The sequence below is a fragment of the Pteropus vampyrus genome, unplaced genomic scaffold (genome assembly GCF_000151845.1).
Source record: "Pteropus vampyrus isolate Shadow unplaced genomic scaffold, Pvam_2.0 Scaffold52, whole genome shotgun sequence".
Taxonomy (NCBI): Eukaryota; Metazoa; Chordata; class Mammalia; order Chiroptera; family Pteropodidae; genus Pteropus; species Pteropus vampyrus.
In genome coordinates this window covers 1,937,509-1,965,317 of record NW_011888833.1, presented here as the reverse complement: position 1 = coordinate 1,965,317, position 27,809 = coordinate 1,937,509, and the positions used below count along the sequence as shown (strand labels likewise).

Sequence of the window (27,809 nt, the reverse complement as noted above, 5' to 3'; positions counted from 1 at the left end):
GCGTTTCAAGAAAATGGAAATTTATATGATCCATAAATGTAAGAAGAGATGTTGAAGGTCACTGATGATTAGGGAAATACAAATAGAACCCTGTTTTGAAGCCTGACCATGTACACTGTTAGGGTGGAGACCCACGGGCTCTCCACTACATTGCTGTCGGTGGTATAAGTCGGCGAACCTGTTAGCACTTGGGAAAACTGGAGTCGCATATCTGTACCTACCCCGTGATCCAGCAGTCCTGCTCCCGGACGTAGGTACACGCCTGCACACCTTCAGCCGCAAGTGTGCCAAGTATCTGTTAATGTTGCTGTTCGCAGTAGCAGAAACCTCGGTCAGTCCCGGCGCCCATCTGAAGGACGGGATGATGTAGCCGTGATCGTGCCAGACAGTGGAACAGGATGCAGTGGGTTCAGTGGAGAAGGTGCCCTGACCTGCCGCGCTACAGAAGGGTCTTAGTAATGGAACACTAAGTAAAAAAGCCACGACGCACAGCACGATATCTTTTTGTAAAGTTCACTAAAATTTATATTTACTTACATTTCTGCAAATACATGTTCATATGCACATACATGCATAAGCATGCACGTACACAATAAACTTTTGAGGGGTACATACAGATGTAATAAAACTGTATGAAAAAGGAAGAGAAACAAGGAAGGCCAAAGGTCGTGGCCTGTCAGGAACCGGGCCGCACAGCAGGAGGGGAGCGGCGGGCCGGAGAGAGAAGCTCCATCTGCGTCTGCAGCTGCTCCCCAGCGTGAGCATCACCGCCTCAGCTCCGCCTCAGGTCCTCAGGCGTCAGATTCTCATGGGAGCACCGGTCCCTAGTGCCAGGAAGGTTGGGGACCGCTGCTTTGGATGATAAGTTTCCCCCGCAGCGTATGGAATTCAGCGTGATCTGCTTCAAAGTAGACCCAGGGATGATCAAGTTAAGAGTTAAGGTTTTTAGTTGCTCATGTCCCTCACACGATCTCTTCGTCACACGGATGCCATGAGTCCACTGCTTGCCATAGTGAATTCCAGGTCCTTAGTGTGGCATTGAAATTGCCCTCCGCTTTAACCCCACTTGCCTCTCAGCTCCATCTACCCCCTGCACGTCCTGTGCGGTCCACATGCGTGCTCCCCGTGTCACCCCGTGAGGTGTCACTGTTCTTGGATGGCGCCTCGCACTCGTCAGAGCTCAGAGAAAGCAGCCTCAGGTCTTCCGGGAGACCTTTCCTGATGTCCTTGAGAGGCTCCTTCTCTGGGCCTCCACGGGTAGTGGCTCTCAGAAGCAGGTCCTGACCCCAGCGCACCTTTCCATCACCCCTGGGGCTTGGCGGAGTTGTGGTTCTTGGCCCCCACGTGAGACCTGCGGAACCAGATGCCGGCTGGGCCCGCAGACGGGCTTCGGGACCGCTAGGAGGTCCCCAGGGAGCGAAAGGTTGGGAACCAGTGTCGTGGCAGGTTGTGCTTTTTTAATAGCCATTTTGCCTCGTACTGTATTTTATATGAATCTCGAAGCCTCTAGATAAGAACCCACATTTCATCACTGTGGGCTCAGTAACATGTGGTAGATACTTGATACATTTTTACTAATTTGAAATTAATGACTTCCCTTATGGAATAGCTGGGAAACAAAATCTATCATTTGTGGATATTACGCTGATCATTCAAATCAATAATAAATGGGCAGAACTTAAGCTCTATTCGCTTGTGGGTCTAGTTCCCTTATACCGCCTTCATTTCAGTAGAATGTGGCACTTGACCTTGGTTAGAAGCTACTCTCAATCGCTGTTATGCTGTGACCAAAACGCCCCCCCCAGGGGTCAGAAGCACAAGACTGTGGAACCAGAGCCTGGGTTTGCATCCCCTCCCTTGCTCCACAGGAGAGCCACTTATTTATGAACTAGCGACTCCTCTCTCCAGTCGCTTCGAGAACTAAGAGCAATGAGTGTGAGTATTCGAGGGGTCCTTTTGAACCTGTCTCCTGGAATCAAGAGTTTTCCCAGTTGGGTTCCACCTGGATTTCTCAACGGTTATAGGTCAAAAATTACCAATTATATTTGTGAGTTTTGTTTTTTAAAGATTTATTGCCATGTTTTAAGATTAGTGTTAAACGCGTCTGTGGTAAAAGTTTGGCAAGCACAGGATAGTGTAGAGAAGAGGTGACAGAACCCTCCCAGCCAGCGGTCACTGTGAAAGTTCCGCCATGGTCCTTTCTAGAAGGATTTCCGTTCATAACCTGCATGTTCGCTCATCTGCTTTTCACTCGAAATATCTTGGGTGTTCCTAAGTCAATCAAGGTATTGAATGAATGGAAGCTGTCCGATTGGAAAATACAGTTGGTTGTATCTGAAGCATTAAAAAATTACTTGTCTTTTTGGGTTGTAAAACTCATACATGTTTTTTCTAGAAAATAGGGAGCAATAAAGAAGGGGAAATAAATTGCCTGTACTCTGTAGAGAAGCCAACCACTGAAGACATTTTCCCATATAACTTTCTAGTTTTTATAAAAAACAACAAATTGGGATTCAAGTTAAACAGTTTTTAATGCCTATCAGAGTATCATGAGCAAATCCTAATGCATTGCATTTCCTTAAACATAATTTTCCTTTCTTTGAGGAACATGGCAGGCATGGCGGTAAAGTTATTTTAGAATTTTTTTCTTTTATATTTTGCTAGAGATTAAAACTATACTTTTTCACTGAATGAATATCTTTATGCTTTCAAAACAAGAATTCATAGCTTAGCGCCATTGTCTAAATATGTTTTATACAAGATAAAATGTTGGAGAAACAAAATCTGTCTTGATTTTATTCAGCATCAGAATCAGGAATGTTTAATGTCTAAGTGATAAATTGTTTCTAATGTTTGTTTTATCGTGCTGTAAAAGACATACTTTAGAGTGTATGAAATCTAACTGTTCTTTGGTTTTATAATGACTATTTTATTGATGGCGAAGCCAGTTTGTTTTATAGGATCGTTATGAATGTTGACACTGTTCTTTGATACAAGTGTGTTTTGATACCAGTGGTTTGTAGATTTGATTTCTTTTGTATTACTCTGAGAGATTTATGCATGCCTGCAAGTTAAAAGTCATCTCCCTGTGAATCACTCTAGCAGTCCCCACAGAAGTTGACAGCTACCATAGCCTGTTCCCTCTAGAACCACTGCCACCACCCAACCGGATACAGAAATCAAGTAATTTTGGATACATTACATCTTGCTACAAAGCCGTAAATAGCAAAGATGATCTGCCATACTGCCTTCGGAGGATTCATGGTAAGGAAGATAAATTATCCTCTTAGAAGCGTATTATTGAGGCTAAGATTATTCAGACATTCCTGAATAAATTTAATGTATGAATTGAAAGGATAATAAATAAATGTATGGTTTCGTTTGGAAATTAGTATCTCGTAAGTGATGTATATAACGTGGCTTTTTATTCACACTTCTTATGGAATAAGGAGGAGATGGCATTTACAGTTTAGTGGAAACATATTTCTTTTTCAGGTTTTCGTCTTGTTAACACAAAGTGCATGGTATTGGTCGACATGTGGAAAAAAATTCAGCACTCAAATATTGTAACCTTGCGTGAGGTATTTACCACTAAAGCATTTGCAGAGCCTTGTGAGTAATTCGTAACTGTCCTTCTGCTTGTGGGCCTTGCTGTTGGAAGCCGGATCGCAGTAATGAGTGTTTGTGTTTTGTTTTAAGCTCTTGTGTTTGCATATGATTTCCATGCTGGAGGAGAAACTCTGATGAGCAGACACTTTAATGACCCTAACGCTGACGCCTATTTCACAAAGAGAAAGTGGGGTAAGAAAGAGATGCAAGCCAGCTGTATTTTGATCAGTGTTTTTGCTCTGTGGAAGAGCAGCTTTGTATTTGGAAATACATGCGAACTCATCCCTGTGGTCATTCAGCTTAAAGACCCTGTCGCATTTTCAAAAGACACGCCTTAAAGAAGTGGGGCGTGTGTAACCAGTTAGGAAATAATGCATCACGTGCATAGACCGAGGCGAAGATGGGTTGCGAAAGACTCCTGTAGGATCCGAAATTTAAAAAACAATATAATATGATAAAAGATTTACCCTCTTAAGAACTGTTTTCTTTAAAAATATAATTCTTTCTGAATAGAGATAATTTGGAAAATTCCGTAAATTGAAAAATAACCCCTGTAGCTTCACCACGCAAAACACAGCCATTGTGAATCCCTTGGTGTATTTCTTTCTAGTCTTGGTGGTTTGGTTTGGTTTGGTTTGGTTTGGTTTCCTTTTCCATTGTTCTCTTTATTTTATTTTATTCTAAATCCTATTGCATTTTTGAATTTATTATAAACAATTTCCCCTTATTTTTTATATTTTCTGAATGTAATTTAGTGACTTCCTCAGAGTCCAGTGTGACCATATATCATTTATGAAATTATTTCGCTAAACAGATGCTTTTGATAAAGGAAAGTTTTCATGTCACTAAAGGAATTAGTCTTCAGGATAAATTTTCATGTAACTTTTATTTAAATGGAGAGTATTTTCTTTTTTTGCCCCTTCCTCGTGTTTAAAGAATTGAGATATAGTTCAGTTATTGCAAAGAACCAAAATATTTTAATTACAGTCTAACACAAGTTTATTAGAGGGTAAATCATCTCAGAGTATAAGTAAATTCATTTGGAGATATCTGTTAATCTGTGTATTTGGGGAGGGGAAAGGCATGTATCATTTTCTTGTTTGGGGGCAGGACAGATGCATTGCATTCTTTACGTGACTTTTAATGCTGTAAAGCTTTTCTTGAATACATACTGAGAGAAACCAGAGAGGTTTCTCGAGTCCACACGATGCTTTCTTCTGGATGCTGACTCCTTTAAGGACTGATCCTGGACAGAAATACCACTTCTGTTTACTCGTGACTTTGCCTTTTGACGGTTGAAAGAAGCGAACTGTGGTTACATGGCCGTTTCACGTTGAAAATCTGGTCATACAGTGTGGTCACTTTTTTCTTTCTGCCGTGTCATCTCTAGATGCATACATAATTTTGCTGAAAGAGATGGAGTATGACTTTTACAGATGAGTATAGCTGTAGTAGTTCAAAGTTATTTTAGTAATCCCACCTGTGAAATGACTGTTGGCTGTAATTTATAGCTGGGTTTCTCAACCTCAGCCTCGTTGACATTTGGGGCTGTGTAGTTATTTTCGTGGGGACCGTCCTGGGCCTTGCAGGGTATTTAGCAGCGTCCCGGCCTCTACCCACTAGATGCTAGTAGCACCTTCTTCCCCCAGTTGGGACACCAAAAATGTCTCCAGACATTGCCAGATGTCCCCTAGGGGGAAAAAATTGACCCCTTGTTGATTTATAGCATTCTTTTTCAGCTTTTAAAAATCTTAATTATTCTGTTTTTGGTGTTGACTGATTGTTTATGTATGATTACATTTTCACAGGAATCAGTCTTTTTTCTAATATTTGAAAGTATTGTTTGAATGGTAGTCACTTTTCCTAAACCATGCTATACATATTTTACAGCAACTTTTAATACAAGGCAATCCTATTTTCTGTGTGAATATTAAAGAAAAAAATAGCCAGTGTTTGTATAAACTCATACAGACATAGATGAAAGCCTGTTTCCTTATACTATTTAATTTATTAACTTTGCACAAAAAATTGCATAAGAAATACACTAATTTAGAAAACGGGAATAATAATAATAATACCATACCACATAGAGGCTGTGATAAGAAGTTTAAAATGAGAAAATGTGGGTAACTTTAAGACCGAATCCGTCACATTTATTAAATAGTTTCATTAAATTCTTCATAGTCATCTTTGACATTCTCTTGGCATTTATCACTAGAGCCACTTTTTGAGTCATCTGACACAGTTTTCCAGATTCCATGTTCAGTTTTGAGGGATAGCAGTTTTTGTATTTTGTATTTGCTTTTTCTTGGTAATTGTATCTCAAGCCATCGGCGCCTGTTTGCTGTGTATTATCTCCGCAATTAACCACTTAACTGTGTTGCTTTTAGACCCGATTCACAAAAGGTTTGTTTACAACCACATGAACACGTGGATCTATAAGGTTCTATTTTCTGAAATACAGCGGTCCCCCTTTATCCGCGGGGGATACGTTCCAGGACCCCCAGTGGATGCTCGAAAGTGGATAGTCACGAACCCTGTATATACTGTTTTTCCCTATACGTACATGGCTATGGTAAGTTTAATTTATAAATTAGGCACAGAAAGAGATTAACAACAACCATAAAAATAGAACAATTATATAACAACATACTGTAATAAAAATTATGTGAATGTAGTCTCTCAAAATATCTGATTATGCTGACCCTTCTTATGATACTGTGAGATGATTCAGTTCCTACATGGTCAGGTGAGGTGAAGTGGATGACGTAGGCATTGTGACATAGCGTTAGGCTGCTGTCAACCTGAAGATGCATGAGAAGGAGAGTCATCTGCTTTGGGAGATCCTGGGTCATCGAGCCATGACGATGTCGATGGCTGGATGTCAGGAGCAGACGATGTCAATGGTTGAGGCAATTTAGTATTTTTGAACTGCGGTTGACCACAGGTACCAGAAAGTATGGAAAGCGAAACTACAAATGAGGGGGCTACTGTACAAAACCTGGGTTCGATTTATGTGACTGCTCAGATTTGAGGGTTAAAAATAACCCAGGAAATCGTATCAGGAAGCATTATGAGAGTTGATAGGATCAAGATGACTGCTTCCCGCGGCGGACCAGGGTATTTTTGTGTTTCATCATTGCACATGAGTGACATTCAGAGCTTTACACTTATGTGCTCTCGAATCGGATGTTCTCTCTAACTGCCTGGCTGTGAGCGGAGGAGTGAGAAGGCGTGTTCTGTAGAAAGGGCGGTAGACACCTCCATTTCCCTCGGCCCGCAGGGCGAGCAGGCCTCACGTGCGTGGATGGCGACATAGGCTGGATCATCCCCCTTTTAAGTCAAAGAACAGTCTCTGCAGTTCCCGTTTTTAATCAGAATTTATATATTCTTGGTTCACAATTAAACAAAGTCTTCAAATTTTTATTGTTCAATAATTACAATGGTCACGGAAGAGGGGGGTTCATTGAGAGCTCCGCTGTTCAGGCTCGTAAAGGTGGGATCTCCTGAACAGGATGTTTTGGGCTCATCTTAAATTCTTACTAATAGATGAAACTTGAATTTTACATATATATACACACACGTGTAAATTGGCAAATCGCGTCATGAAGATAAATAAATTTTGTCTGTTAATTTTGGTTTGGATGTTTTAATCTTTTGGTTGATTAGTTAAATGAGGATGCCTGTTTTTTTCTTTCCCACCCCCTTCATAGGTCAGCACGATGGACCTCTGCCCAGACAGCATGCGGGCTTGTTGCCGGAGTCGCTCATCTGGGCGTATATCGTCCAGCTGAGTTCTGCGTTGCGCACCATTCACACGGCAGGTTTGGCCTGTCGCGTCATGGACCCAACGAAGATCCTGATATCTGGCAAGACGAGGTACTAGCATTTTGCGTTTTGGCTTCTTCACTGAGCATCTAATGATGATCTGTTTTAATTCTGCCTTTTCATATATTCCATCCAGAAGAACCGCTGTGACTATGAGTTCATTTGTAAGTTTAAAAAAAATGTTGAATCCTTAGTAAAACGCCTGGTTATTCACCAAGGATCTTTAAGGGTTTGGGAGGTGTGCGTGGTTAGGGAGACGTAGAAGTAGCGTCAGTATGACTTTCTGTGTACCACTGTGCTTCTCAGCGGTTAGCGTGACTCAGAATTACCTGGTGGCTCACTGAGCACAGATTGAGTTCTCAGGCGGTGAATCCGGAGTGGGGCCTGGGAATGTGCATTCGTAACCAGTCCCAGGGGAAGCCGCAGCTGCTGCTCGGCTCGGCTTTGAGAGCCGCTGGCAGAGAGCGAAGTGCGCAGACCTTGACTTAGTGGTTCCGCTTGAGTCGCTGTGATTCTGAGAACGGTCTGGGGCCGCGTAGCATAAGGTCCACAGGGTCTAGTGCGGGGGACTGGGTTCACGCCCTGGCCCTGCTGGTTACTGTCCCTGTGACCCTGCGTGTCAGACACTAATTATCTCCGTTGCCCACATTTGCGCGGTACCCGTCTCAGGAGACTGTTGAGGGGGTAGAATGAGTCGGCACGTGTCAAGTGCTTTGAGCGATGTCTAGCACGTCCTCAGCAAATGCTAGGAAGCTACCTGGTTCTCTTTCAGGAGTGACTAACTTACCAAGAATAAAGCAGCTTTATTCTTTTCGTGAGTGACTAACAGGGCAGCAGCTTGGTGCCGTGAAAGGCCCTTGGCCTGGCAGTCAGAGGTCTGAGTCAGTCCTTGACTTGTAACCTCAGGTCTGCCACTTGAGATCTGCGAGCTTTAATTTCCTCATTTCTAAAATGGTGGTTTGTAGAGATGATATGGGGGTAGGAGAGGAGGTTAGAGTAGATAACATTCTGAGGTCCTTCCAGATATTTAGGAAATGTTAAATTTCCACTATTGTATAATTTTAAAATCTCATGTTAATTATTTTCTTTAAATTCTCTGGTCTTTAAAGGTTGCGAGTAAATTGTGTTGGAGTGTTTGATGTTTTAACATTTGATAACAGTCAGAATAATAATCCGTTGGCATTAATGGCTCAATACCAGGTGAGTAAGAATTAACATGACTACTTAATAACTTAGGGCTTTTTTTTTTTTTTTGACGAATTTTGTTTAAAATACTTCAGGGTTTTCAGTCTGGGTGGTCTCTGCAAAGTTTGAACATTATTTCTTAGTCACTGTGAGGTGTCTGGAGCCCTAACAAGTTGGAATGTATAGGATTGATGACAGGGTCAGATTCTAGCTGTTCAGATGCAAATGTGTTTATGCGATTAGGAAATTTGTTCTCAGCAGAGATTAAAACATTCATTGGTCAGCTGAATGAGTTAGATTAAATGCGATTTTACTTTTTTCACTTCTTTAATATATTATAAACACACCTGTCACGCCTGTTTACTTTTATTAGAACAGTTGTCCCACTACCAATCTGAATATATTAAATATTTTCAAAGGAATAGTGTTGTATTGCCATTTTCGAAATAATTTTTTCTTTTACTTAATCAAAGCCTCACTCACTCCTTATACATTATCAGAATTTGGCTATCTGATTTCAAAATAATAGTGTGGCTTTAGGCCCCATCGTGTTCTCAGCTATTTATTATTTTTTGATTTATCGGGGATGTAGGAGAGTAAGAACCTGTTTCTGCAAAGAACGTTAAGTGTTACCTTTTTGGACACGTCACCTCGAAAAGGAAAACAAAAACAAAAATAAACACATGGGACTACAACAAACTAAAAAGTTTCTGTACAGCAAAGGAAACCTTCAATAAAACAAAAAAGGCGACCCACTGAATGGGAGAATATAATCGCAAATGATATATTCAGTAAGGGGTTGATATCCAAAATATATTAAGAAAACTCATCCAACTCAATAACAGAAAATTAAATAATTTGATCAAAAAATAGGCAGAGGATATGAAAAGACATTTCTCAGAAGACATTCACATGGCCAGCAGACATGAAAAGATGTTCAGCATCACTAATCATCAGGGAAATGCAAATCAAAACCACAGCGAGATGTCACCTCACACCAGTCAGAGTGGCTGTTGTCAAAAAGTCAACAAACAGCCTGCGCTGGCGAGGACGAGGAGAAAAGGGGGCTTCGTGCGCTGTTGGTGGCACTGCGAACTGGTGCCGCGCCTGTGGAAAACTGGAGATTCCTCAGGAAAAAAATGGATATATCCTATGACCCAGCAGTTTCGCTTCTGGGCATTTATCCAAAGAAAAGGAAAAACACTTAATTTGAAAAGATAGATGCACCCCTGTGCTCCTTGTAGCATTATTTACAATGGCCAAGATGGGTCTGCAGGCTTCACGTCTCTCCCTCTGCTTGCGCCCACCTGTCCTTGCCTCAGCCAAGCTGTCCTGGTTGGTAGCGCCACCTGGTGGGCACTGCAGGCAGGGGTCTGACTGCTTTCCCAGCAGCACCTGCTCCTGCCGGAGGAGATTTGCCCCTTTCTTACCTAGGGTGCTTGTTTCCCAGCTACTTCCCTTCTTATCTCTGTCGTAGAGTTATTGACTAATTGGCTCTGACAGTTTTTTTTATAATCTTTGTGCTGTTAAAAGTGACTGATTATTGATTGTTAAAATACTAGTGATCTTCTTCATATATCCAAGTAAATAATACTAAATTTTTGAAGAGAAACTCGACATTATTTAGAATCAGTGCCATCAGCCTCTGTTGCAAATATCTCGAAACCTCATGTCCACCTTAAAAAACAGCCTTACAGTATCTTTATTCTCTATGTGAAGAGTTCCTTTGTATTTTAATTACTAGTAAAAGAGAAAAATTAGTTTGATTTTTTTTTCTCTGTCTCAGCAGTATTGTTTCCCATTTTTTCTCTGCAAATGTACATTACTTTGGTTATGGGTTGTGTAGTTACCTTGAAAAAAATTCTTCATAAGAAAAAGTAATCCCAGGGTTCTAAACAAACAGCTTTTAAGCAGGCATTTGGCCGGGGGGAGAGGGGGCTGGTTGGTAACCTAGCGGCCGCTTTCATTCATAAATGCAGGCTACTTCCAGCCCACTGTCACCTTCTCTTTATTTTTCAACAGTAAAAGATAGATCAGGTTTCTCTTTCTTTCTTTTCCAGGGGTGGGCACATGTGTGGGGGTAGATTTTCCATATAGCTAATAGCAGGATAAAGGAGAGAGTGGAGATAGTGCCATCCGGGGTGGGGGTGGGGGATTGTGAGTCACGAAGCGGGCACGGGAGAAGGAACATGTTGTGTCTTGTAGTCTATTTTTCATAGTCTGTTTCAGACACGTGAATAGAGACTGACTTTCAGTAAAATGGACATAAGTAGAGCCATAGATAGACTCAGAAAAATCAAGAACTCAAGAATGAGGAAGAAACTGAAAATGAGTTGGGGGGAAAACCTCCAGAATTCAGCAAATGGGGGGAAAAAACCAGTTGGAGGTAAGAAGCAAAATAACAAATGGAAAATTCCTCAGCAGGGAAGCGAGGAGAGCGCCTGAGTTTTTGCGATGTTAAACACTCTTAAGTGGGACTTGATTGACCTCTTTTTAAAGATCAGTTCTAATTTGATCTGGATTATGTGAAGTGTCTATTTTATTTTTAAAAGTTGGTATTCCCACCTGTAATCAGCTTTGGGAAGGTGGTGGGTGGTACCCAAATTAGATGTTCTTATTTTTTAAACCCATTCAGTCCTTCAGCTGTCTTGGACTTTTGTTTTCCTGTCTCATAATGGGGAATAATAGGGGTGTTTCAGTTACAGCACCAGTGTAGGTTGGCGCTGAACTGAAAATCCCTCCGTTTTAAGGCCTGGGTGGCTGCGTGCCGGTGCACACCGCTCAGGTGTCTGACGGGTGCCGCCATCGGTGTGCTCTGCCGATGACGTCGGATCGCAGCGCCGGTAGGAATTTCCAGTTAGCGGTTACGTGCACTGATTTCTCTTGACCACCATTTTTACGATTTCATTAATGTAACTTGGAATGTTTTACTTGATCTCGAGAGCACGGAGGGCACCCTCCTTGCGTTCATTCGTGGCAGTGCCTTCCAGAAAGCAAGCGGTGGCCGCAGTGTCTGCCCCTCGCACGCCACCTCCCGCCCTGCACCTGTCGTGCAGTTTGAAAGTTTCCCTGATGGGACCCCTAGGCATCTGTTGTCCTCATGGATGCAGAGTGATTTTCCCCTGACCGTATGGCTCTCATGTTCTAAGTGTCAGATCCACACATGCTAGTTTGGGATAAATGTCTGATTTGAACTTTGCCATGTTGTTTTAGTCCTGGAGTTGGACCTGCTCATACTTCATTATTTGGGTAGAATGTCGTGAAGGGTAGCCATATAGTGGTAAAGTTTCATTAGCGATTGCCTGGAAGTACTCACGTGATTTCACAGATACACCGTTTACAAACATTCCACAAAGCACAGATTTTCAACCCTGGCCGCATTTCAGAATCTCTTGTGGAAACTGGAAAATACCAACCCCGCGAATTAACCGCAGACTAACACCAGGCCTGGGATGAGGGGCTGGATGGCCAGCGGTACTTTTTCTGGTGTTTCTTCAGCTCCTCGGACAATTTTAATGTGTAGCTAGGTTTGAAAACTCCTTATACCAAATCAGCGTTCAGTAAATGAACGCGTATGCAGCAATTCAGATAAGACATGGGCTTTTGAAGATTATGGACGTTTTCTGCAGAAAGTCCTTCAGACAGTTCCATTCGATTCTGAGCTGTTCCGTTCTCCCAGGTCGTGCTCATTAATAGTCACCTGCCAAGCAGGGCCTTGGGGCAACCGTTTTGTTTCTGGATCCAGTTTGTAATAGGTAATGAGAGCCGACCTCAGTCCAACCCGCTGTCTTCTGGAAATCCTTCAGAAGGAAAACCTCAGAGTGGTAAATCTTGGAAAAAAAAAAAAAGACAGGAGGCCAGGTGGGCACAGACTAGGAGGTCCCCTGCACAGCCCTGACGGACGGCGTGTCCTGGGGGTTTCAGTGTTCTCAGTGTTCTAGAACATTCTCCAGTGTCGGGGCCGCTGATGTCGTGTTTGAGATAATGGAGTAACTTTTTTCAAGTAATTCTCCAAACTGCACTGTGTTTTAGGCATCATGGAAAATGAGAAAAGCGCATATCACAGGTGTAATGATCACAGTAAAGGAAGTCTATAGTAACCAGTCCTCAGTTTCTCGTAATAATAATAAGATCAGTTCTATTTAAATAAAAATTAAAAGAGGTTTGTGAGGCCGCAGCTCTGTATTGGGCATTCGCATCGCTTGGAGTGGCTTCTCTCCACGCTGGTCTGGTGCGGCCTTCATCGAGTCGCCGGGTGCCATAGAGGCCGCGGACCTACCACAGGGATGTGGGCGGAGGGCTCGGAGTCGGCCCGCTGGGGAGTCGGGGCCCGTGAGCTCGGGCCGAGGCCTGTGCCGGGCCCTGCGGGCAATAGTGTCAGTGTGTTACGTCTGTACCTATAAAATAAAAATTAAAAGTTATATTTATTCTTTCATGTCAGCAAGCAGATCTGATATCGTTAGGAAAAGTTGTGTTGGCTTTGGCTTGCAACTCTTTGGCAGGAATCCAGCGAGAGAATTTACAGAAAGCCATGGAACTGGTGACAATCAACTACTCCTCTGACCTGAAGAATCTGATTTTGTAAGTTTTACTATATGATTAAATGTATATAATGAGCGCGTGAAATAAGATAGCTTGTCATAGGGCCTTTTAATAGTGATTCTGTTTATTTTAGTCCTACTGTTCAAAATCAGGCAAAGCACAATTAAACAACTCATAATTTATTTTTACTGCTAAATGTATAGTTTTTGGAACAAATTCATAAGCCGGTGTGTTTCGTCATCGACGTCTTGAACATTTTCCGAAGGGCATCCTCTAAAGCTGCATCGGTGTCTCTTAGCCACATAGGACCGTTTGAGCTGAAACTAATTAAAATTACATAGAATTAATTACCTAGTCCGTCAGCCACACTGCCACATTGCAAGGGCTCAGAAGCCGCACGTGGCTTGCGGACAGCGTCCGAGAACACTTCCGTCACTTCAGAGAGCTCTGTCAGACGCTGCTGCGCTGGAGGGCGCCAGTACCTGTGCAGAAGTTGTCACACGTCACCCTGACGGCCCGCTGGCAGCCGTTCCAGAAGGCACCTGCGTGGGCCCCATGCTTCTGCTCCAGCCCCGCCAAGCCCCGAGGTCCTCAAGGACAGGTCTGAAAGGGTCTTAGCTCAAGAGAAACCCACCGTGGCCTCCCGTCACCACAGGAGGACTTCTCCGGCCTCCATCCCTCTAAAACTTAACCCTGGGGAATTCCAGAGGGTGGACACAGGGACCTTCACTGTAAGCGGTTGTAGAGGACAGAGATTAGGAAGGTTGAGAGTTTTCCTGTTACGTTCTGGAAGCAGTTAGAGCTCACTGATCCTGCTCAGTCTGTGTGAAGCTTCCAGCTGTCCCTTCTGGCCTTCCGTGTAGCCAGGACAGTCCGCTTTCTGTTCGGCCCAGCCCGGGGGGGTGGGACAGAGGCAGGAAGGGCGGGGCCGCGCATCTGTGCTTTGTCACACGCCAGACACCAGCATGAGTGTCGTGATTGTGACACAGCCCTGGGAACCAGAGTTACCCGATTCCCATTAATAATCAAATGAAGTGATTTCTCGTAGAAATGAAAATATTTGTTTCACATATTATCACAGCAGTGATTCTTAGCTTTAGTTTACAACACCCAGGATAATTTCAGCTTATACTCTTCAAAGTTTCTTCCGTCTAGAAGAGTAGAGGACATAAATGTGACAGCGGCCATACACTAATAATTTATAAAACTGGGTGATGGGTGCCTGGGGATTCATTATACAGTTCCCTACTTGTATAAATGTTTGAAATAGTCCTTAATAAAAAGGGAGTAAATGAAAAGGTTACAGTTTAATACTTAATCTGTGACTGGTATTTATAGGACGACAAACCATGTGTCAGGCCCTTTCGAACTGATTGATGTGATGAATTAATTCACTTGATTCTCCTAATAACCCTGGAAATCAGTTACCGTCATTAGCTCCATTAGACAGATGACAAAACCAAGATAGGTGAAGCACCTGCCAAAGTCAGGAAGCCTGTAGTACCTTTAAGTTCGAGGAGCTAGAGGTAAACACGTCAGTAATTACAGATGAATGGCCGAGACGTAGATTATGCACATGAATGTAACCGTTCAGTTATTCAACAAGAGAACGCCTGCTATGTGCCAGGTGCTGAGGATGCTTTGAACACGATCCCCCATCTCCTGGAGCCTCCACCTTCATGGGGAGGAGATAATAAACCTGTGAGGAAGTAAGATGTTTGTGGATAACGACTAATCCTGTGAAGAAAATAAGACCAATTATAAGCAGAGAGAGAAGGTGGGAGACTGCTTTAATGATGCTTAGGAAATGGCTTACGTCACGGAATAAGCAGTAATAGATGATGAATAACTAGCGTGTTCTGGAAGGTGGCCCTTTGAAACATGTAATATTGTTCTGCCTTAGTTATAACGGTAGAGGAAGTTGAATTGGTCTCTTCCGATGTGTGTTCGTGCATGAAGATTTCTCAGGAACGAAGGTACCATGACAGCCTAAATGAAGCTTACCAGAGCAGAAGACAGCTTACCAAAGAGCCGAAGCTCATTTGATTTATCCAGAGCAGTGGAAAAATCTCTGCACCCACGACCGTCCCCCGTTTCTCCTCTTCACAGAAGTGTGTGACACTGTTCACCTCCCACGTCGTGGAGAGGGTTTGAGCAGGGAGCCGGCAGGCGACCCTGGTCAGCGTTCCTGTCGCAGTTTCAGAATGACAAAAGTGTAGCAGAAGGGTCATGTCCAAGTTTTCTCTGTTGGCTCGTGAGATTTTCTAGAGAAAAGAGATGTAATTATTAGGCTTTGGAAGTGAACTTGACTCGCATGAAACATGCTTTCAGAACCGTGCGCACAGTACGACAGCGGCTGCGATCGCTGTGTGCCTGTGGGTCGTGTTCTTTTCTGAGTCGCGTGCTCAGTGTCCAGCTGACCCGTCTTTCTTTCGGCCAGGTATCTGTTGACCGACCAAAACCGGATGCGAAGTGTCAATGACATCATGCCCATGATCGGTGCTCGCTTTTATACTCAGTTGGATGCTGCCCAGATGAGGAACGACGTCATAGAGGAGGACCTGGCGAAGGTAGAGTGCGCGGCTAGCGAGGGGCGCCCAGCAGTCACCACCGTGTGAGCACAGTGTGCACGTGGCTGAGCTCGTTCACACTTCCTTTTGCCCAAGCGTAACGTTCAGTAGTTTAATTTCATGGTTTTTTTTTTAATGTACGTTAACTTTAATAATTCTTAAAAATGGCCAGTCGCATAGTCTTGAGTATTAACAGTTGGCCGACTCGGTCATGTTGCATTGAAAAGTATAACTGAAAGGTGGGGATATTAGGATTTATTGTTTAAAGGTAATATTGGTGCAGGATACGAGTTTTTATAAACTTTTGCTTTTATATTCAGTTAGCTGGAACATTAATATTCTCTCTCTTTTTAAAATGTTTTATAGGAGGTTCAAAATGGAAGACTGTTTAGGCTTCTAGCAAAATTGGGAACAATCAATGAGAGGCCGGAGTAAGGATTTACAGTATTTTACAATGTTTTTAATCAAAGGCACTATTTTGCATAATAAGAATGCGTATACCTTATTCTTACTGGTTTTATTTGGAAAAAGAGAAAACTTCTCATGTGCAGTGACCTTCAGCCTATGGGTAGGATGCTGTTTTATGATCACAGCCTTGGCGTGCTTGTCCTTGATCTCACACACGCACACACACGCGTACACGCACATGCACGCATGTACAGAAAACATACTGTGTTAGGGATCTCCGTTGTGGTCTGCTCCCGAGGGAACATGTCATGAGCGTCAGAGCCGCCTTTGCCCTGTCTCCTTTTCGAAGTCCGGTCGATTTAGATCAGAGACTTCAGAGTATCTCATCGCCTGCCTCTTACGTCCTGTTAAAGCGCATCCTTTGTAGCTGTCGCATTTGGTGGCATCGGAAAGGCGTCACCATTTTGTATTATTTGCCACTTAGTTCGGCCTGGCTTGTAAGTTCAAGTCGATCATACGTTAAAGAAGCGCAGCTGCTGTGTGTGAGACAGCATAACCGTCAGAGACGGGCAGGGCCGCCGCAGCTGCTCCCGCATGCCGCGACCACAGTGTGGGGCCAGCAGTGTTACCTGTGCGAAGAGAGGCAGGCAATGGTACACAGCGTGGGAGTGTTTCGACCACAGAATTCAAGTCCACTTACTTTCTTCAGAGTTAAAAGACTCGGTGTTTTCTTTAATAATTTTTGTGAATGAAGAAAGCATGTTGAGCCAGATACTAGCTGTATCTTCTGGCATTTCTCTTTATTCTAAAATGTATGCTTATAGTGCTTTTTCCTGATTATTTTCCAATATTTAACTCAGCTCATGATTTTGTCCCATGGAAGATGTTTTATCTTTCAGACGCCTTCCCTTACCTGAAAACGCACATGTGCACACACACACGCACGCACACACACATGTACCAGTTAACCCATAGAATTTGAGTTGTCTTTATTCAGCATGGGCATTATTATAACAAGGTAAATATTGTTCATAGCTGCACCATGTAAGTCATAACTGTGTTTCTTTTGTATTGTTTTAAATCTTTGTTTTCAAGGAGTTAATTATCTTACAGAGAAAACTAAGCAAATGAAAAAAGTTTTACCGCCAGTTCATTCCAAACTCTGTCAGTTATAAAACACCTTTCCATGTGGTCAAAAATAGGTAACCTGTCAGTTCCTGTTTTTCCTCCCCCGTAGAGAAGTTGGCCCTGGAGCCTCTGTCCTTCTGTCCTGTCTGGGCTGCGTGTGCCTTAAGTCTGCTCACACTCACTTTAGAACTGGAGCCCCCTTCACTGTAACCCTGGGAGTTTCCATGGTCTCTCCCTTCCGTTGGATACCCTGTTTCTTTTTTCCTTGGTTTATTCTTTTTAATTTAATGGAGCACATCCTCCTGTAGCTTCCTGAGAAAGGTGAGTTTTTTTGAGTCTTTGCCAATCTGAAAATATCTTTATTCTGCTTTCTCACTTCACTGATAGTATGATTGGGTATAAAATTCTAGATTGTCTTCAGAAGGTTCTTTTTGTTAATTAAACCTTTTCAGCAGATTACATATAAACACATTTTTTAAGAAGTAGAAAAGGGTTCTCAGTGAAGATAACAGAACCCCTCACACCTGACATCTCTAATCTCCCGGTTTCTCCCGCCAGCCTTTTCAAGTTTCTTGTACGTATTTCCCAAGTTACAACTATATCTTCTTATTTCCACGCCCCCCACCCCCTCAGTTTTGATATATAGAAATCGTAAGCCATACAGTATTCTGTATGTTGTTTTTTTCTCATAATGATGTATTTTAGAAGTCATTTAGTATATGCCAGACACTAGTCACAGTAGTTTACAAATACGACATAACTTAATGCTTCTAACAGCGCTGTGGGACAGGTCATGCTCATATTCTCATTCGACAGAGAACTGAGGCATAGGAAGGTTACGTATCAAGTTCAGGATCCCATAGCTAGTAAGTGTATGAGCTGGGATTCAAATCCAGGCTCCGTGGTCCCAGAGTCGGTGCTCTTAACCCCGTGCTAAGCGTTCCGAAGTCTGCGGCCATGCAGTGTGGTGCACGCTGTGGATGCACTGTTTCTCCAGCTCCTTATGGATGGGCACTTGGGTATAAACAGGCTGCCTTGAGCACATTTGATGTCGTGTGTGCGTGAACAACCCAGTCGTGATTGCCGGCTCGGTGGAAACGGCACTGTAATTCGCTGGCCGTCGCGGGACGGTTTCCCACGGGTGGTGCATGCGTGCCTCTCGCCAACAGTCCTTTTCTCAGACTGGATTTTTGTCAGCCTGATAGGTGCAGCGAGTTCGTGTTCTTCATGAGGTGTTGCCTGTCTTTTTTGTGTTTTGACTCATTTGTGTCTTCTTTTCCTGTCCGTCCGTTTCCTTTGCCCATTTTTATTTTTAGTTGGATTGTCTGTTTTTCTTTTTGATGTATAGGACGAGCTAGAGAGATTTACCCTTTGTGACTTTTTTTTTTTTTTCATTTTATTTTTGACTCTGCTTAATGTTTTCCCGTGTAGACATTTATGTATGTAGTCTGATGGAACGTCTTTCATGCGTTTAGGTTTGAGTCCTAGTTAGAAAGTTAGGAAGGCCTTTTCCAGTGTAAGCTTGTGAAGGAATTACCTCATGGTTTCTTCTAGAATACATATAGTTTTATTTTTTTAAGTTAAAATATCTCTTACGTATTTGGAATTTATGTGGAATCTAAGATACGATTCCAGCGTTTTTCTACCGGAAGACTTTCCTGTGGTCCAGAAGCTATTTATGGAGTAGTCTGGTTTCCCTGTCTGGTTTAGGGCGGTGTCTGTTTTAGTGACTGACGTGGTAGAATCCAGTACTGACCGTTCCCATCTTCTTGTTTGTCCTAAAATTTTTAAATTTTCTTTATAAATTCTAGAGTCAGCTTGTTTCAGTTAAAAATCGGTAAACCTGATGGCATTTTATAGAGAAGACAACATGTTAGATTTCTTAATAAACTTAAGGAGCATTTGTGTTTTTAGGTGTCAGGTTATCTTAACCAAGATAAGTGTGTCACCGTACTCGTCGACGTCTGCTTTTGTCTCCTCGGTGTTTAAGTTGTTCTTTGTAGGCAGAGCACACCAAGTTTATTCTTAGGTATGTTTTCTCGTTGCCATTATAAATGGGAGTCCCCCCACCCCACCCCGCACCCCAATCTGTCTTCTTAGACTGCTTGCTATATGAAAATGGTTGATTTCTGTAAATTTTGTAACCTGCCTTTACCGTATTGTTTGGTTAGTTTTCCCAGTAGATTCTCTTGGGTTTCCAGGTATATGGTCCTATCTTCAGATATTGGAAGTTATATTTCCTCCTTAATTTCTATGCTTTTAATTTCTCTTTAAAGATTGTGTTAGCTAGTACCTCTAGTACACAGTGGAGTAATACTAATGATAGTTCCGTTCAAAATTTGAAGCGTTTCTTTGTTGCTTTTTAACTTCCAGGCAGATTCAAAGCGATTTTCTTTCCAAATTCTTCCCCTCCCTCCCCATGCTTTTAGAGTCTTGTCTTTATCACCGATGTTCGGAAATTCATACCGATGTGCCTCGGTGTGGCTTTTTGGTTCATTCCGATGAATTGACACGTGGGCCCTTTTAATCTTGGGAAAGTGTGTTCTTCGTTGTTGCTTCTTGGACAGCTTCTGTCTTTGGCGAAGTCCTGTTGTTCAGATGTTAGACTTTGCAGTTGATTTGATATTCTCATCGTTTTTTTGTGCCATATCTTTTTGTTCTACTTTCTAGGCTACTATCTCAACTGATTTTGTCTAAAATTAAAGGTTTTTTTCTAATCCTTTGAATTTTTGAACTTCTGCTACGTTTTTAATTTTCAAGAACGCTCTGCTTTCAGTGTTTTCTCTTACAGCATCTAATTTCGTTTCTCTGAGGCTGTCAGAGATTTTTGCTTTTTGGTTTTGTTCTGTTCCCTGCACCATCTCATAGGAAACAAGAATTTGCTTTGTTTTGTTTTGTTTTATTCTCCAAAGGATTTCTGATCCTTGGCTGTTGGTTTGTATTAAAAATGAGGTCCTAAAAAGCTAATGGGAAGCTCTCTTTGGGGGCTGGGCTGTGACAAAGCAGGATGCATGCCTGTTAAAGCAGTGATCCGGACACTGTCAGGTGTGATTGGTTTTTTTGCTTTTGGTAGACTCCCTGTCAGGATTTCTGTTGGGCAGCATCTCCAGAAAAAAGTCTGCTAGCCTTCTCCCTGGAGCGTAAACCTGCTGCCACGCTTTGGGGAGCCAGGCGGGGGAAGCGTTGGCCGAGCAGCCTGCCACCTCGCCTCCTCTCCTGCCCGGCCCGGCGTCCTGGCGCCTGGAGAGCCTCTGTCCGCCCGCTCTGGAAAGGTTTCCGGTGCCCTTTCTGGCAGATTCTGCCAGGCAGACGTGGCGGTGGGGATGAGAGATGGCTGCTGCTGTCTCTAGAGCCCTTCGTCCCTTCTGTTGCTCCAGCCTCCGTCCCCCAGCTCCTTCATGGTGCCCGATGGCGCGGGGTGGCGGGCCTCGTGGCGTGACTGCGGCTTGTGGTCTCGCCCCTTCTCGCGCCCCGTGTGGCGCTGCAGTTCAGTCCCTCAGGTCGGCAGAGTCCCAGCGCCGCCCCTCTGCTTCCACCTTCCCGTGTGCCCTTGCTGGTCTGCTCCCCTTGTCCCTGTGTGCGTACCTTTCCAAAGGCACTGACTGTCCGTTCAGTGGGGACTTGCAAGGGGATAGAGGGAGATGGTGTGGTTAAGCAGCTTGAATTGGAAATGCCCGGTGTGGTCTTTGCGAAGCGCACACATGCTGCGTCTGCGCGGGGCGGCGTCCCCACCCGCTCCTAGGACGCGGACCTGGCGTTCTGACCGCCCGAGGCTGCGCGGTCTGCCCTCTCCGCTCCTGCTTCGGAGCTGCGTTTATTTTCTGTTGGTTTTATCCTCCTCTCTCTTCGTCCTGGCTTCTCTGTCCCCCGCCCTCGGCGTACTCTCGGCCCCCCCTTTGCTCGCCTCTTCTGCTCCTGTCTGTTGTCCCCCAGCCCCTCCCCCAGCCACACCGCCCTTTCTCACCTGCCCCAGGCTCTGCCCCGTGCAAACCTGCTGCTCTGAGAGGCGCCCGCTCCCGGGACCGCCTTCCTTACCTCCGCAGACCAATGCAGGTTTCTCCTCTGGGCCAGATTCCTTTTTCTTAACAGCATTATTTAAAGATACAATTCCGACTCGTTTTGGTTATTTGCTGTTTTTCCTATTAGACCGTAAATTGCAGAGATCACTGAACACTGACAGGGAATCTGGTCCGTGCTCCAGATCCTCGCAGCCGCTCTCACGTCACATGGTGGCGGGAACCCAGACCGGCCCCGTCTTTGTTGCCTAAACGTTTTTCCGTTCTCACCAGTGAAGTCGATCTCACACCTGACCATCTTTCCACTCTGTAACCTAAGGGTGGGAGGAAGAAAACCTCTTCCCTGTAACCTGTCTCTAAAGCCATCTGAGCACATTTCTCCCTTCCCCGTTTTCTCTCATGGTAAGGGCCCACATAAGGAAGCGATTAGAGAGTCTGGTCGGATAAGGGGTGTTTGCCCTTGAGAGTTAGAAACTGCTCTGCACATACGTTCACGTTAAGTGACATTAGTTTTTAAAAATAACTCTGGGCAATCTGGGATTAAAATGTGAAAAATAAAAATTTGCAGCCTCTGGGATTAAATAAAAACCCTTAGGGATAAAAACAAAAAACACAAAAACCCACAAAAACACAAAAACCTCTATTTTTTTTGGAGAAGAATAAGCACACGGCCATGCGGCATACGGACGAGTTACTGAGGTGAAATGTTACCTTCCCAGGTTTCAGAAGGATCCCACCTGGTCAGAGACTGGAGACCGTTACCTGTTGAAACTGTTTAGGGATCATCTTTTTCATCAGGTGACTGAAGCGGGCGCTCCCTGGATTGATCTCAGTCATATCATTTCTTGTCTTAACAAGGTAATTTGTATCGATTTTTAAATCATAATGCTATCTACGGTGTGTAGAGTCGCATCCTCTACAAATACTAAGAGACTTAAGAAGTTAAGATGTACTCTGCTGTTTCCTGCAAGACATTTTATTAATAGTTTCTAGGTGTATCTACTTAATTTTTAGAACTGGAAGGGTTGTTTTTTTTTAACACCTGCGTGAATAACTAGAATTTTTCATCGTGGATCTTTTTATTGTGATAAATGTCACAAAATGACTGCCTTTTCCTCCCTTCATACTGTATTTTATTTACATGTCATTTTGTTATATCGAATAAAACATTGAGTAGGAAAATCAGAAAAATAGTCTGTGCTCAAGTGTTTTGAAAAAGCTGAATTCTAAGTCACTGTCAGCCATGTTGAATGTCCTGCATGTTACCAGCTCATTTACTGCTGGCCCCAGGTGTGCACCCAGCAGGTGCCGTGCAAATGAAAAGCTCGAGCTGCTAACGCAGGCCCAGCGTTGTAAATTAGGCGGTCAGATGAATTAAGTAGATGAAAATACGTCATAAATTTGCTTGAGAGGCGAGCTCTGTGTTTTTAAAAGGGCAGATGCAGTGTACGGAGGAAGGAAGAAATGCGTTTTTCTTATGAATTTCGTGGAGTTACGGCGCTTAGAATGGGTGTCCAGAGGTAAACCCTCGCCTTTGGACAGGTTTGTGACTGAAGCGCTTTCGGCACACTGTGGTCCACGGGCCAGATCCGATCGGTGGCCTGTTTTCGTATAGCCTGCCAGCTAAGAAGACTATGTGGCAGAAGGCTGTGTGTGGCCCTGAACTTTAAAGCATTTTCTCTGGCCATGCCCGGGTGCAAACTGTCCCTCTGTGCAAGCACGAGGGGAGACAGGCCCCCTCTGGCCGTGATTTAGAACTGCTAACTGTGCTAAGCAGCTGTCCAGGGGAGCTGTCCTGGCATTTTGTTTTAAGCAGCACTTTGCCTTGTTTGAATTTCCTTAAAACTCTTCAGAGAGTACCGTCAGTAACCTACATTCAGACAGAACCAAACTGTGTGTACCGTTGAACTAATCCGGTATGGTTTATGTATTCATTTGCCTTTTTCCCTTAAGGGAAAAACATTTTTCTTGAGAGCAGTGAGCAGAGAATAATTCTGTCAGATCTTAGGAAATCTTATGCATAGCATCAGAGACTCAGTGACCACAGCGCGCGTCACGGGTGATGCGCGGACGGGTGGGCCCAATGGTGTGCGCTGTGGCAGATGTCTTAGCAAGGATTTTTGTAATGATTCTGGGTAATTGAAAATTTAAAGAAAATTTATTTTATCCTATAACTAGTAGTAAATGAAATTGATTTCAAATCTGAAAGTGTGACTGTTTTCTGAATTTGAAAGGGTAATTAAAAAGGTTGGATGGCCTTACCGATGATATGTAAATTAAAGTTTTACATAGCTTACTTTGATAGAAATGACTGAAATTAACTGGTAAAATGATTTGAAAGTTTGAGTCTTCAGAATTAGTTTTAAACATTTTAATGAATGAATAAAAAAAGAAGGAAAAAGGCACATTGAAAATAACCAAAATAAAGTGAAAACCATTATTAAGTTATTTGACAGAGTAAGGATTAGTATTTATGCTTTGTAAAGACCTCGTTAAAATCTTACTGCCACATCCAGCCGGTCCTGCTCCCCGGCCGGTCCCCACACCCCGGCCGGTCCCACACCCCGGCCGGTCCCACACCCGAGCTGGTCCCGCTCCCCGGCTGGGGCCCACACCCCAGCTGGTCCCACTCTCCAGCTGCCCTCTGGCACCCTTCGGTCAGCAGCTGGCTGTATGGACTAACCTGTAAATAAGTCTTTGTCCTGAGGAGGTAATTCTGTAGAAGAAAAACAATAAGTAGATGAATGTGTTCATTGCATTGTAATTCGTGATACAAAAATAATTGGGCGGTGTTGGGGAAGCGATGAACCTGAGTGCGGACCGGGCGGAATGGAACGCAAACAAGTGTGGAGCGCGCGAAGGGGTCGGGGCAGCGTGTGGTTGGCAGCCCGGCTGCCTCGGGGCCCTCGGGGAAGCCGGGAGGGCTGTCCCCTGGGGCGGGGTCTGAGCGCGTTTTGAGTTTCGTTTGACGCGGCCAACATAGTCGCTTCTCTCTGTTGGCGCCCTTTAGTTGTATCCGCCTGTCTAGTAAACGTTATATTTGACTCAAGGGAAAAGGAAAGACAAGCACGTGAGTCGCCTCGCGTGCGCGCGCTAATTAGGGATGTAAAATGTTCACGCAGCCCCAGAAGGGAAGGTGGCGAACGCCGTGGATCGTTTCGGGGGACTTCATTCTGTGCCTCTCTCCGTTTCAGCTGGACGCTGGCGTGCCGGAAAAAATCAGCCTCACCTCCAGAGACGAGAAGAGCGTGCTCGTGGTGACGTACAGTGACCTCAAGCGCTGCTTCGAAAACACTTTCCAGGAGCTGATCGCAGCTGCCAACGGTCAGTTGTAGTACTCGCTGGCGACACGCGGGACGACACGCGGGACGACACGCGGGACGCGGCCGGGGAGCCTGGCCAGCAGCGGGTCGCGCTCCAGCCGACCGCGTTCGTCACCTCATTTCACCCTGGGAAGCAGACGGCGGACGGGCAGAGCTGCGGGCGCGTCTGCCGGGCCCCCTGTCGCTCGAAGGCGGGAGTGTCGCACGCATCCTGGAGCCGCGGCTGCCGCTGGGGCCACGTCTGCGCAGAGTTTATTTTAGAGTAAGGCGCACCGTTAGGTGAATGACGTTCCAGCTTTTCTTTTTTCCACTTGTATATGCACTAATTTTAATTTTTTAAAGACTTTTTTCTGATCTTTGAACTTTCGCCACGTTGTATACTTACTAAAGGAATCTGTTGTGCAAGGACGTTTTGAGGAACGATTCCGGCGGCATGTCTGTCCCCGAGGGTGGCACGGGTTGCCCGAGCGCGGGGCCAGGCCAGGCAGACGGCGTCACGGGAGCACGACGTCGTGTCTGCCGCTCCTGGGCGTGCTGTACGCGAGCTCCGGGTGCCGCCGTCGTGCAGGTTGAGACTTGGGGTTTTCGTTTCGTTTCGTTTGTGAGAACACACAGGAGAAAGATCAGTGAATTGTCGGATGTGAGTTCCCCTGTTACTTGATCGAAACCCTTTCTGACTAAAAATTGGATAAACGGTAATTGAAGGGGCACCTCGAGCTCTCTGCTCCAAATTCAGCCAGAGCCTTTTTTTTGAAAGTGTTTTTCTGCTAGTCAGATACACTCACGTTTTATGTGATTTTTTTTTTTTTTTTTTTTTTTGGAAATAGAAAAAAAAATTAAGAAATTGTGTTACAGGCCCGCAGTTCAGGACTATGTGGCTTTCGCGTGTTTCCAGTTCGCTTTTCTGTATGAAGCTCTGTTCTTTGACCCACAGCCTTGTTATGGTTCTTTACACTGGATTCCGCAGAGACCCTGTTCAGAGGCCGAACCGAACCCGGCAGTGGGCTGGCACCGAGAGCTTTCCGGACCTGGACAGCCCGAACCCGGGGACAACCATCTGCTGTGCCTTCGCAGTCGCTGCTTAGCCCAAAGTCATAGAACTTTTGATAATAACCTAACCGTGCGGGACGTTCCTGAATAAGTCAATCTCAAAAGTTTGGAGTTTTCCTCCTCCGAACTTTCTTAGCATTCGGACGTGCAGTTGTCGCCAAACTTGGGTGTTCGTGGAATTTCTAGTTAACGAAATACCCTGTACTTTGATACTGAAGACTGCCAAACACACAGGAATTTTCTTTCTTACAAAGCAGTAACGAAGATTCTCTCCTTTCCCAGCACTGAATGTTTCACTAGCCCTGGGTGCTCACCACGCAGCTGTCACGACGGCGTGGACAGTCCAAGGTCAGGAAGGCGTCCAGACGCTCGTAGCCAATGTCACGGTCTCCAGTCTTAAAATTACACATATTTGTAGCTTTCAGAGAAGTTTTTACTATTTCTCTGTCCACTTTTTATAAGCTTTAAAGTGATCTTCTCTGCCTTGAGATTCGCGTCAAGAAAAAGCACCTCTCTTCGGCTGACAGCTCTGAAGACTAGGGGCGCGCCGTCCGTGTGTTAACAGGTGTGCTCGAATCCGTGCGGGAGCATCCGTGGTTGAGTTAAAAAGGAAATCAATTATCGCATTTGATCTGGATGGATTTTAAAAGAACATAATGTTCACTATTCAAGGGATAATTAACATTTGCCACCATATTGTTCTTTTTATGCAAAAGGAACAAGAACTTGGAGACTTTGACGTGCAAAAGTCTTTTATCATTAGCTCATGTATTTGAGGAAGAGCAGCTGTCTTTTTATATGTTTTTTGACAAATCATATTGTAATTCTTTTGTACAAAAAAGAACTACTTGTATTCTAGAAGAAATATGAAATGCTTAATTTATAAGCGGGCTGGAGATTTTTTCCAATATTGTTTTCTTTGAAAATGAAAGGGGATCATCTATTTTAGTTTTGGGGCCTGGGAACTTTTTGAAAATTTAATTTGGGGACCAATGTTTTGTGAAAGCTCAAAAAGGTCAGGGGTAAAACAGGGCTCGAATCTCCTCCTGTACAGACCAGCAAACCGCCCTGTGCAAGGCAGACCCAGTCACACACCCGGGACGTTTGCGTCAAAAATGCTAGTTCGCTTCAGCCCCTAGTAACCTCAGGACTTGGTTGGATATAAAAGGTAGACAGCTGATAGTTTTCATGGGTAAATATTGTCAGCCAGAAAACAATTGGTGTCAGGTAATACATATTTTTTTAAGCTTTGTTTTATATTTATTTTTCATTTAGTTTGTATTGGGAATGGTTTTCAGTAGAACTCTTGGTTCTGCCGGGGTGTTTTTTGGGGAGCCCTCTTTTCCATAGTGTAATTCCATGTCAGAGGTTGTCTGAAAGTTAGTCTTTTTAATTCATAGGAAGGTTTTGATATCTGAGAGTAGTCGAATTAAGGATGTAAACTTCCCGTACCTTCCTGTCATGACAGAAAAGCACAGAAGGGACAGCCCTTGAAATCATGTAGCGTTGGTCACTTCAATTTTTTGTACCTGTTCTGAGTTCAGTTGCTGTATTTACTTCATTGTAAATATTTTTGAGGGTACCTTTGTATTTTGCTTTTGACCTTGGTTCTGTGATTTGGATGTCACGAAAACTTCCCTAAAAAACACCAGTATGTTAAGTTCTGACGTCATGATCCCAATATGGGTTATTCATCTTTAATCCTGTTTTCAGTCTCTATGTGTACAGCAATATTTTTAATAAAGAATTACAGAGAGAAGCTGGCCTTGTTCGTTTGTTACCAGTTCATTTAACAAGACGCTGTTTGTCGACCGACGGGACTTTAAAAGGCTTAATGTTGTTTCCTGTGCGTCTTGGAGGAATTTTTGGTCTTTGGGTAAAATGGTGGCGGATCTTGATCGTCAGGTATCTGATAACCCATGGCTCGTTCGCCCCGAGGTCATTCGCGGATCGCAGTCCTCACCTCACCCTCAAAGTTCGCCACGAAATATCTCGCTTTTGCTATTTCTGCATCGCTCTAGTACATCGATAGTCACTGGGGACAAATGACATCATTCTATTTATAGCATTCTGTTTTTAGTCGTGGTGTTTCCGTTTACAAAATAACGCAATTCCCGGTCTCTGAAAACGTCAAGCCCTAGGAAACGTGG

The 27,809-nt window shown here is 44.0% G+C and overlaps 1 protein-coding gene across 12 annotated transcripts in view; it reads left to right on the top strand.

The window, feature by feature from the left end:
* The window catches only part of PAN3 (PAN3 poly(A) specific ribonuclease subunit), a 113,396-nt gene extending 85,974 nt beyond the window's left edge, over positions 1–27,422 (top strand). For 8 of the 12 annotated variants that reach the window (XM_023530693.1, XM_023530687.1, XM_023530685.1 and 5 more), the window contains 12 exons: positions 3,103–3,264; positions 3,496–3,612; positions 3,700–3,801; positions 6,074–6,184; positions 7,323–7,488; positions 8,547–8,637; positions 13,064–13,203; positions 15,605–15,734; positions 16,101–16,165; positions 22,006–22,144; positions 24,481–24,610; positions 25,544–27,422. In XM_023530693.1, the coding sequence (XP_023386461.1) occupies positions 3,103–3,264; positions 3,496–3,612; positions 3,700–3,801; positions 6,074–6,184; positions 7,323–7,488; positions 8,547–8,637; positions 13,064–13,203; positions 15,605–15,734; positions 16,101–16,165; positions 22,006–22,144; positions 24,481–24,610; positions 25,544–25,707 (1,517 nt within the window). In that variant the 3' untranslated portion in view covers positions 25,708–27,422. Of the gene's footprint in view, positions 1–3,102; positions 3,265–3,495; positions 3,613–3,699; positions 3,802–6,073; positions 6,185–7,322; positions 7,489–8,546; positions 8,638–13,063; positions 13,204–15,604; positions 15,735–16,100; positions 16,166–22,005; positions 22,145–24,480 lie in introns of all 12 variants that reach the window. The other 4 variants (XM_023530688.1, XM_023530691.1, XM_023530694.1 and 1 more) reach the window with 4 other exon arrangements.
* The last annotated feature ends 387 nt before the right edge of the window (positions 27,423–27,809 follow it).